Here is a 12,403-nt window from a genome sequence, read left to right on the forward strand (position 1 = left end):
TCGCCGCGGGGCGATTTGCTGAATAAGCAGTTACCCTCCGTGCGACAAACCTCTCGCGTTTGAGTCCCCGTAGCCGATCCTCGTGCGATGGAAATCCTTCCTCCAGGTTCCGGAGCACCCCACTATTGCTGGAAATTCCTAACAAGATATCCTTTAGCCGTCCTGACTTGTCATACTCCCACACAGTGAAGCAGCACACGGGGGTAATGCACTCCCCTCGCCGCCATCTTCCCCCTCCCTATATAGTTTTCTTGCACAATGAGAAGTGTTAAATGTTTGGACAACGGAGTTCTTGAATATGCAAAAATATAAATGATTGTACTTTGTCAGAAATCAGGAAAGATGAGAAGATTGAAGAGAGAAATCCAGGGACCCAGGAAGGGGGTGGGAAAGGTGACCTGAGTCAGTGTAGTTTACTTAATGACAGTTATTATAAATCCTTTTAAAGAAGGATCAGTACTTTCAACATGTAAGAAATTATGGCATTTGCCGGTAAATGTGTGGAGCTGGAGAATATCCAATCCCCCCAAACCAAAGGCCAAATGTTTTCTCTGATATTAGGAGGCTAATTCACAATGAGGTGGAGAAAGGGGTGCTAGGGAAGAATAGAGGCACTTTGGATTGAGGGGAGTAAAGGCAAGTGGGGGTGTTTGGGGTAGAAATGATAGAAGGAGTCAACATTATTACCCTGTGTGCATATATGATTACACAACTGGTGTGATTGTACATCAAGTACAACCAGAGAATGAAAAGTTATACTCCATTTATGTATGATGTGTCAAAATGCATTATACTGGCATGTATAACTAATTAGAAGAAATTTCAAAAAGAAAAAAGTGAAATAATTCAAGAAAAAAGAGAAAATACAATTGTATTTGTTAATGATGACAAAATTACTAAAGGTGAGTTGATGTAGAAGTCAAGATAACTCAGTGTTCTAAAGGTATTATGTCCTTTGTAAAGAAAGAAAAGTACTTATTTTATCAAAGTTTCATTGTTGGGGTAAGGAATACAGTTGGTCTTGGGGTCTACTACACACCTAAGTATTCAAATACATGTAAAACTATTTCATTTATAAGTATCCTTACTATATGTGATTCACTTAATGTTTTCTGTTCCATTAAAAAAGAATACTGTTTGCAACTCACTAAAGAGATTTTACCAACCTCCATATATTCTATTTTTTCTATTTGTGAATATTCATGATAAAGTTTAATTTATAACTAAGATAACATGCAATAAGAGATGAATAATGATAACTAATACTAAAATAGAACAATTATAATGATATACTGAAAAAAAAAAGAATACTGTTTGCAACTCACTAAAGAGATTTCATGAGTTGAATTGAACAAAGGACATAGAAACATACTCATTTTCTTGGTCTCCTAGGCCCAAAGAGAATGCAAAGTTGCCAATAATTCCTGTTCATTGTGGTGACCATCCCTCTAATTCCTTTAAGAAATACATCTGGGCCCATAGCAGGGAACTTTTATACCTTTGTGTCAAATCCAAAGTGCCTGAGAGAGAGGTTGGGAGACAGCCAATCTTGTGGCTTCATACATCCAGGTGCAAGTCATAAATTAATTCCCTAAGTTAAGCTCATTCAGTCTCAGATCTTCTTGCCCTGGGCACTTTCACACTTATCCCTTTCAGCAGTGTGGGAGCTTGTAACAATCATCTCTAGTTCCTTATTAAGGCAAGGATGAATCACATGTCCTCAGGATACGCCCATACAAAGCTATCAGGATGAGGCAGGGGTCTGCCTGCTATTCTGCCCCTACAATGTCTGTCTTATCCAATGGCGGTCAGGTTAACTTATACTGAATCCCAGGAGTTCAAATACAAATGGGTGTCTCAGCAAAGATGAGATTCTAATAGTACAATCAAGGCAGATGGGAATGTAATGATTCAGGCAGTAACCACAGGCCTTGCTGAGGCCCAGTGATGAGAAGAAGATGCTAATGAAGATCTTGCAAAAGAGTGCTGCAGACAGAAGGCTCCTTAAGTACAAAGTTCTGAGGAGAGACCCAGCCTGGCAATACAAGGCTACCATGTCTGAAACTGAGTGAGGGTGACAAGGATGGAGAGGTGAGGGGGTGGCCAGTCAGAATGCAGGGAACTGAAGAGACCAAAGTAAGTTGCTTATGGTGTTAATTGTACCAAGAAGTCATTGGGATATTTTAGATAATAGAATGATTTCAACTGATTTATTATTTGAAAATTTACTTGGTTGCAATGAGAATAGATGAACTGATATGTGGTAGGTGGGTCTGAGACAGGGAGACTAAGTAGGAGGACTTAGTCTTAGGAAGATGTGATTTTTGTCTTGGAGTAGGGAGATAAAAACGGGGAAAAATGGGCTTGGGTCATGTATTATAGGTAGAAACCATACTAACAGACCATGGAAAATGCTAAAGATGGGGATTGAGGAAGACTACCTAATTCATGCCATTAATATTTTTGGAGCTTCTACTTAATCCAAGCACAAAGGTAGGTACTGGAGATTTTTAATGAAAAAAAAAATCAGACATGATTTTGCTTTCATAGGACTTAAAATCGATTGAAAAATATCAACACAAGTAAATTATTAACTGAAAGCTCAGGAAAGGGCAATAAATAGAGCTTTATGGTATTGTTAGTTCAAATAATGGATCTAATTTAGCTAGGTTCTGTGTTGTGGTGGGATGAGGTGTGTGTGGGTTGGTGGGTGAAGGTGGTATGTGTACAGTAGGTTATTGGCCAGGTCAGGCAAGGAGAAAATCCAAAAGGGAAGAAGGTTGTCACAAGGTGAAATATGACAGGGTGTGCAGCATTGGGAGTATGGAGGCTTGGTGGTGGCACAGTTGAGGAACTGCCTGCAGGGCAAAGTGGGGGAAGGGTGCAAAGAAACCATGGCATTGAGCAGGTTATACACAGTCTTGTAGGCTGTGTTAGAGAGATTGGCTTTTATCGTAACAAATCTGGAATCCTTCACAAGGAAACTAACTAAATGCTAGGGTTTCTTCCCATTCGAGGCTCTCTGTACTTTTGTGATTTAATTTGAAATAAGAAACTGGCAGAGCTACAAATTGAACCTCAAAAATAGTGAAATTGCTGGCTTTTGGTAAGCATAATTGGAGTACCTTTCAAAGAATCAGCGTGCATGGTCTTCTCCTCCTCAGGTACAGTGAAATATTTCAGGGGAGCATAGACATTCCAGTTCTGGTGTTATGACACCATTAATATTATCATTCTCAAACGTGGAATGGCTTTAGGCACTGTCCCATAGGCTCCTCTCTGAATCTCTGAGTTTTATGAACTTATGCAGCATGGAAATATGTTCAGTGAGTGCCTATGTAAGTGAACTAAAATAATTGATATGACATTTGTGAATGTCAAGTTATAAAATCTATGTCAGATGATATTAAGAAGATTATTAGATAATTCAGATGAACGAAATAACTAGACTGTTTCTGGATATTTCTGCTAACCTCTCAATTCTCTAAGATGAAGTAATGAAGAACGTGAACAATTTAGAATTGCTGTTCTCAATTAGGTTCAAATGTGCCTCCAAAAGGTTAATTGGCAATGTCTTGGGACATTTTTTAATTTTTACAACTGTGACTCTAGTGCTACTGGTATCTAATGGGTAGAGGTCAGGGATGCCTATGTCAGACAGGGTATCCAGAACAGCTTCCTAAAACAAAGAACTATCTGCTTCAAAACATCAGTAGTGCTAGGGTTAGGAAACACTTACCTTTGCAACTTTTAATAGGGACAAATAACTTTTTCTTTTTGAAGGGAAATAACTCTCATATGAATATGACTGTTCTTGTTTTTAAGGAAGGAGATGAAGGAAATGATCTCAGATGAGCTAAGATTGCTTCAAACTTATTTGCATTTTTTAAAAAAAATTATATATCTGTAGTATTATGAGACCATAATAAGCTGCAACATCTCCTCTTCTTGAGGTGGCATTTTTCCTACTGAATATCCAGTGAGCTCTTCTTCATCCTTTAGATGGTACTCAAGAATCCTTTCCAGATGAACTATGGGGAAAAGTCAGGTTTCCTCAAGACTTTTCTCACTTAACCCTGGGTTTTAGTACAATGTAGCATTGTGCATACTGGATAATTTTGAGGTTTTGAATAGTCTTGGTTTAGAAACCAAGTGATAAATAAGATGAATTGTAAGATAAATAAAGCTAAAGTAATATTACAAAATAATAATATTTTATTATATTTCCTTCTGACTACTAATAAAATGTGAGTTAGAGGATGTAGTTTGGGTCCCAAACCAGATCATTTAATGGGGCTGAAGTAGCTATCATGTTACAGAAGTAGACACACTCGCTGCAACCGGAAGAACTTTCCCCTGGAGAAGCAGCAAAGGATGCCCTCCTTCAGGGAGAAGCTCCCTCCACAGCGAAGAAATCAGAAGCAGAGATGAGCATACATTGTGGATTACTTACAAATTGATCAGATAAGCCATGTCATCATGTCATCTCCTTTAGTGCAAGAGTGAGGGAAGGGAAAGAGAGGTCTGGGTTTTATTGAGTTCCATTCATATGGGAGGAAACATCAAGAGTGGGAAAGATGCCGTCCTTCCCCTGCCCAACTTCTGCAAATTGTGACTCTCTGCTTGTCACTTTTAGCTGTTACCTGTGCTATCCAGTTCAATAGCTACTAGAAATGTGTGGCTATTTTAAATAAAATTAAACACACTTGAAAATAAGGCTCAGCAACCCAAGTAGCAAGTGGCTACCATATTGGACAATGCAACTGTAGAATTTCTACCATCAAAAAAAGATCTACTAGGTGTTGCTATTAGGAATTTTGTCTTAACTCATCTTTGTATAATCAATGCCTATAAGAAGGACATTAAAAAATGTTTGAATGGATATAAAATGATTTTGGATATATTGTGATTTTGTTTTTCAAATCTCCATGTTGTAAAGATCTTCCAATTCTAATGAAGCAAGATAGAAATCAAACATAGATAACCTTGCTAAATAGAATAAATTAGGTAAATAATGTGCATCCTATAATCCTAATTTTGTTTAGAAATAATTATTTATATGTATATGTGTATATATGCATACATGTTTATAATGTAGGAAAATAGTCTTAAAAGGTACATAACACATTATATGTAGCATATAATGAGTGAGATTGACAAGGAAAATAAGGAAAAACTTTGTTAACTAAAAATCTTGTTACTAGGCAAATGAACCAATTTGAGTGAAAAATAATAAGTGACAGATTAGGTAATATGTTAAATTTATAAATACATAAGGAAAATATGGCTATTTTCAATATCAAATATTATTGAAAGGTCATTTTAAGATAGAAGAGAATAAAGTGCTAAGAAAAAAATGGGATTGAAATATAAAGATAAATAGTAGTGATTAGTCTAATGGATGTTTTGTGTAAACCATGAAATCTGTTTCCTAAGTGGTATGTAAGGTAATATTTTCTTTCCCAAGATATAGCTCTCCTGCTAAGCTGCAGAGAAGGATGGGGCCAGATGGTACCATTACATTTTTCTGTTTTTCCTTCTGACCCAGCAACACACTTTCTTCCACCTCTCCTTACAGAAATTACTTTTGTTTATTGCAGGAGTAATCTTCACCCTGGGAATGGACTTAGTGGTGATATCTGAGTCAGACCCACTGGCTGTGATAATCCTCTTACAGTCTTAGCTTGCTCTTCATTTGATAGTTTATGCTGGACAGATGCTGGACCAGAATTTAGCCCATAAAATTAAGACATTCTGTTTAACAGGGCTAAACCTAAATTGCTCAAGCAAAGACATTAAGTCATGAAGTGGTGCCTTAAAAAGTATCTTGGGTCATTTAATTCACAGTAAAAGTAAACCTAGATTCAAATGAAGATTATTTTTTATATGCCACAGTAATTTTTCAGAGGGAAAAAAATAAGCTATCATTATGAGAATGGTAAAACAAAATGAGAATGACAAATAAAATTATACAGAAAGATCGGTTTAATTAGTAGCTCTGCTATTTCATTTCATGTTAGTTGATAGAAGAAAAAAGTATTTTCATCAAACAACTGAAATGAGTGAATTTAAAAAGATAAATATAATTACCAAGAAAAATGACATTCACAAAACATTTTTAAATGAGCATTGTAGATGTGATATCTTTGTAATGATTGCATTTATTGACTATTATTCATTTTCAGATCACAATAGATTCTCAGCTTGGGAGAAGAAATTCCTTCAGGGCGACTGCATCCCTGAGGACTGATATTTGAAGAAGTTGAACTGTTTTGTAGATCACTCCTTTCTTAATATTTTCTCTCACTATTTCTATTTTTCAGACTCACTATGAAAATGGGGAATATATTATCAGGCAAGGAGCAAGAGGGGACACCTTCTTTATCATCAGCAAAGGAAAGGTAAGCTTTGGTGGCACCAGAAGTGATGGAGGAAGGCAGCCTGGGGTGTTCAACAGCCACTGCAGGAACACAGGTGTTGATCTTGGGTTGTCCATATCTTCTGACTCTGACAGGGAAATATTTGAAAATGGATCATCTAATGAATGATTTAGGGTGAAGAAGAGTGTAACTTGGAAGACCAGTAAGTAGCCTGAATGCTAATAATCATAATAGTTCTTATAGAGGACACTGGTAAGCCTGTGTTAATAGAAAGGTCTCCATAAAAACACCACCAAACTTCTTTCAACTTAAAAGAAAATAAAAAATAAAAAGAGATCTCCCAAATTAAAACCATACAACAATAACAATAACAACAAAAATAACTAAGGGCACCTAAAAGATCCATCCAGTCTTCAGGAGCAGTAACATTGATATAATGAAGCATCTGACCTTTAAAATCAAACAGTGTAAGTTTGAATTTGCCTTTAAACTTACTCAATTTAGTCACATGAGGCAAATTGCTCAACATTCTGAGGTCAATAAAAACATAAATGTTTCCATGTTGTATTGTAGCTTCATGAAGAATATTGGGTAAAGACTAAGAAACTATGAAAAGTGGCAAAGTATAGGACAAGTAATAATAGGGTAGACAATGAGTGTGAATGAAAACTAATACTTTACTCTTTATATTGTTTTGGTTTTTCAACTATATATTTCAATGTATATTATAATTTATATTTGAAAACAAAGAAATTGAATTAATCCTGAAATGGAAATTTATCTTAATACTCTACTATCATATTGCTAAAAAATATCTTAAATTTCTTTCAACAGTAAAACCATAATCATTTTTTAACATTGTCTTTATGCTATAGTCCAGGATTCGAACTTATTTTTCTTTTTCATATATTCTTCTTTTTTTTTTAAAGAGAGAGTGAGAGACAGAGAGAGAGAGAGAGAGTGAGAGAGAATTTTTTAATATTTATTTTTTAGTTTTCGGCGGGCACAACATCTCTGTTTGTATGTGGTGCTGAGGATCGAACCCGGGCCGCACGCATGCCAGGCGAGCGCGCTACCGCTTGAGCCACATCCCCAGCCCCATATATTAGTCTTAAAAAGTATTTCTGTCTCTATGCATTAAGTATAGAAAGAGATGGGGAGATAAATGCATGTAGAAAGGAATTATATAACATTTTTATAATTGTCACTTTAAAAATTAAGTAAATGTAATTTTTCTAATTTAAAAAGATGACTGACTCTGGTAACTTATAGCTTATCTTTTTAATTTAATTTTATTTCAGGGTACCAGGGATTGAACCGAGGGGTACTTAATAACTGGGCCACATCCCTAGCCATTTTTATTTTGAGACAGGGTTTCACTTTTTAAATGACTTAGGGCTTCGCTAAGTTACTGAGGCTGGCCTTGAATTTGCAAACATCCTGCCTCAGCCTCCCAAGCAGCTGGAATTACAGGCGTGTACCACTGTGCCCAGCTATAGCTTGTATAGAAAGATTTACAGAGCCACAGTAAATTAAATGTGTGAAATATTCTAAGTATTTTTGAATTACATTTTAGAGAATCCTCTTTGAACTAATTTTGAATCAACGAAATGAATATATTAGTGTTTACACAAGTGACACATCCCAATAAAATGAAGAAAACAATATTTATACTTTAATTATATCTGTTTGTTTGACTTCAATTACTTTAATTATATCTGGTTGATATCTTTGTTGTCATGGAGTAATCTGTATGACAGGATTTTGCGACCATCCAATTATTGCAAATTTCCAGCATTGCCTGAGAAAGTAGTAGTCTTTTGCAACCAGTTTCAGCTGAAAACAGGTGATGCTGTTTTATGAGTTTTGTAATGTGTATAGTAGAAACAGCTTGGAAGTTAGACTACAGAAATCAATTCCTTTGACAATATTTCGGTGCATTGTGCAGATCCTGGGAGAGAAAGAGTGATATATTAGACTCTTGACATGGTCATGATTTTTTTCAAACCAGGCATGGATTTTTTCTTGGTTTTTCAAGTTGCATAGTTAGTTCCTGTGAGTCCTAATTTTATCAGTTGATATGAAAATTATATTAATGCATTAGAATCACTATAAGATATAGAAGGTGAGCATTCTTAAGTCCCTGTTGTAAAAATTAGGAAAAAGAAATGAACAATGATAAAATAGGTTAAGATTAGCAGATAAATAAGTTGTAGAATTTTCTAAAATAGTGTGTTTTGTTTCAGGTATATTGGTATACATCTGTTTTCCCATGCATTTGTAAAATTTATAAAGTGTAACCCTGGTGAAGATATTTTTCTTGTTACCATTGAACTGACTTTTTAGAAAATGTTGTGAGATAAAAGAAGACACAACAGTGGGCTATGGAGTTACAGATGGATTTTTTCTTGTTTAGTTTCATTTATTTAACTGTGAAACTTTTTTATTTAAATTTAAAACATTTTTTCATTCTCCCATTAAGTACATCGAGACTAAGAGAGACATTATAGACTTTGAAATACTTGTTTTCCCCCCATTAAATCCACACAAAGTGATTTTTCTAAAACTAGAAACAGAGTGCTTACAGCATCTGCTGCTTGCCTCAGGTAGAAGCTGAGTTAGTTCTCTGTACTTTAGTCAGTGCATTCCAGTAGCCCAGAAAAATGACTTTTACCATTAACAGTAGGAGGAAGCATTGAAGAATTCTGTGTTTATCCCTGCAGTGGTAAAGCCTCTAAAAACTATTTCTCCATTCACAAGTTAAACCAAAATTAAACAGGATTGGATAAAACACTTCCACAATTCCAAGAATAATTGAAAGGCATTTTCATTTTTCTGGTTCTATTCAACATGTCTTATATGCAACCAGTAGAAAAAACAGATTAAAAAATTCTTATCTGTTAAATGACATTTAGATGTACATGGTTTTGCTTCTTAGAATTAACAAGCATTTAAGCATGGTGATTAAACATATTAACATAACGCTCAGTATTTCTGAATATGGAAAGTGTTCTCTTATGTAAATTTTATTTGTATAGGCATATACATGTTTGTGTATACACGAGTGAAGTAGTAGCAACGTTTTCTTTTATATTAAGAATAAGATAACGATGCATGCTATCACCATTTCTATTCAGTGTGATATTAGATATCCCAACTATTATGTTAAATTAAGAAAAGGATACAGTATTTAGAAATAAAAAAGTTATTAAAGATGATATGATTTTAGCTTGTTTTTTATGTAGATAGATATATTATTAAAATTAGTTATAATTTAGCTAGATCAGTACTGTTCAGTATACTATACTTTTCTTTATTAAAATGTTCCATGTATATACAGGCTAATTCAGTGGCCATTTTGTCTCATTTGATATCTAAATTAAAAGTAGCTAAATCAAATATTCAATTTTTTAGCACCAGTAGCCACATTACAATAGCTGTATAGCTACATGTAGCTAGTGGTAATCATACTGGACAGTGCAGATCTTGATATTTTACTATCATTTAAATATTGAAAAAAATGAATCACTTAATAAAACTCACAATATGAATTGTCTAAAGAACAATTGAATTATCATATCAACCAATTCAGTAAAGCCATTTGCTAATGCAACTTCTATTCAGAATAAAAATTCTCAGATGGCTTCTACAATGTACCTACAGTTAACATAATTAATGATGAAACAAAAAGCAATAAATGAATGAGAACAGTCAGTGAATAAGGGAGTCTTTTCAACAAGTAGTGTTTGAACAATTAGTAAGCCATAGGCAAGAAAGAAAAGTAAAACTGGACCTAAACTTCATACCCTGTGTAAAAATTAAATAGAAAATGATAAAAGACTTAAAAGAAAAATGTTAATCTACAAACTGTTTTGAAGAAAATCTTTATGATTTAGGGTTTGGTAAAAACAAAACAAAACAAAAAACCTCCTAGACATCATACCAAAAGCACAAACTATAAAGAATAAAAGGTAAATTGGGCTCTATCATACGTATGAAATTTTATTCTATGAAAGATACTGTTAAGAGACTAAAAAGATAATCAACTAACAGGGAAAGATATTTGCAAATTATATATGTGCAAAGGGCTTGTATTGAGCCTATATAATCAATACCCCCAAACAAAACTACCCAATTTTAAAAAATGGACAAAGGACTTGAAAAGATACATCAGCAAAGGAGATATAAAAATGGAAGATGTGTCATGAAGAGATTCTCAATATCATGATCATTGCAAAGCTGCACATGAAAAGCCTGGGATACTTAACAGAATGTTTAAAATGAAAAAAACAATGTATTATACAGAGTGCTAATGAGGATGCAGAGTGATTGGAAATGGTAAAGCCATTCTGAAGAGCAATTTGAAATTTTCTCATAAAGTTAAATAAAGCAATCATACTTTGTTGTATTCTAGAAATCTGAGCTATAGTTTACATAAAAAACTGTTACAATGTTTATAGTTTCTGTGTTCATAATTGTGAAACACGCTAAATATGCTTCAACAAGTGAATGGATAAAGCAACTGTGATATTCATTCAATGGAATACTACTGGGCAGTAAAAAGAATAAACTATTGAACTACATAATGACTTGGGTGAATCTCAAAAGTATTATGTTGAATAAGAAAAAGCAATCTCAAAAAATTAAGGATTATGTGCTTCCATTTAACTGGCATTCTTGAAAAGAGTAAACTAGCCTGAGGCCAATAGACTTTTGGTTGCTAAGGTCAAGATTTGGGGAGGATGTGAGTATAAACACATACATGAGGGAATTTCTTAAGGTGATAAATTGTTCTGTGTCTAATTGGGATGCAGGTTATACAAATTTATATGTGCATTTAAATTCACAGAGCTGTAAACCAAAAGCAAAATTCAATTTTACTTCATGATAATTTAATAATCTACATACACTTCTAAATATTGATAATATTTAGTTAGAAATGTTATTTAATAATCATTTATTAAATCAAATATCCAGGAATAAAACTAATAAAAATGCTATGTCCTTTTACGAGGAAATTTTATTTGAGATATCATCATTAAAAGCAGAAGATCAACACAGGAAAATATTTGAAAGGAAAAGGAACCTATAAGGAGATAATTTAGTAGATATTTTGACTTAAGATTAAGGTAATGAAGAAAAAATGACTGTAATTTGCCTCAGGATTAGACAAATAAACTGAACCCAGATATAGATCCATGATTATCTGTAAACTTGATTAAGACAACACAGGCAATGGAAATTAAAAAATGATTATACATAGGGACATAAAAAATTTGGTTACCTACCTCACACCATATAAAAAAGTCAATTAAAACTTAAGTATAAAAGAAAACAAATCAGAAAATAATTTAAAAAACAATTCGAATACTTCTACCTTCTTGGAGTAGGGAAGGATTTCTTAAGATTTTTAAAAAATAGAAACAAGGATAACATAGTTCAATGTGATTACCCTAAAATTAATAACTTCTCCAACAAGACATGAAGGTAGTAAAATATAAACCAAGTCTAAACCATCAAAAGTAATAAAACATAAATACAATAGAACAATAAAATGAATAATACACAAAAAAGTAAGCAAAAGGATGATCAGACACATCATCAGAAAGTAAACACAAAGGATCAAAAATAATATAAATTGCTCCGCCTCCATTATAATTCAAGAAAATACTATTTACTACTTGTCTTCCTAGAAAAACAATCAAAGTCCTATAGTACCAAGTGCTGATGAATGTATAGCATAAGATGAACTTTCATTCATTGATGGTATGAATGTGCGTACGTATTATGAGTGAGTCAGTACCTAGTAAACTGAAGATGCACACACTTAATAAACTTGCTCTTTATTCATAAGTATTTACCTTACTACCCATGGACACCAGAAAACATGTAGAAGAACGTTCATAGAAACAGTGTTAATATCACCATAAAAATATATATATATAACTAAAATGGGAAGCAAACCACATCATTCTAATAGAAGAATTAGCAAATTGTATATATACAATTTGCTAATTCTTCTA

At 33.7% G+C, this 12,403-nt stretch overlaps 1 protein-coding gene across 3 annotated transcripts in view; it reads left to right on the plus strand.

The window, feature by feature from the left end:
• Positions 1-12,403, plus strand: part of Prkg1 (protein kinase cGMP-dependent 1) — a 1,168,403-nt gene that overhangs the window by 966,694 nt on the left and 189,306 nt on the right. For all 3 annotated transcript variants that reach the window (XM_048807597.1, XM_048807595.1, XM_048807598.1), the window contains exon 6: positions 6,324-6,401. In XM_048807597.1, the coding sequence (XP_048663554.1) occupies positions 6,324-6,401 (78 nt within the window). The remainder of the gene's footprint in view (positions 1-6,323; positions 6,402-12,403) is intronic.

The sequence above is a fragment of the Marmota marmota genome, unplaced genomic scaffold, assembly GCF_001458135.2.
Source record: "Marmota marmota marmota unplaced genomic scaffold, marMar, whole genome shotgun sequence".
Taxonomy (NCBI): Eukaryota; Metazoa; Chordata; class Mammalia; order Rodentia; family Sciuridae; genus Marmota; species Marmota marmota.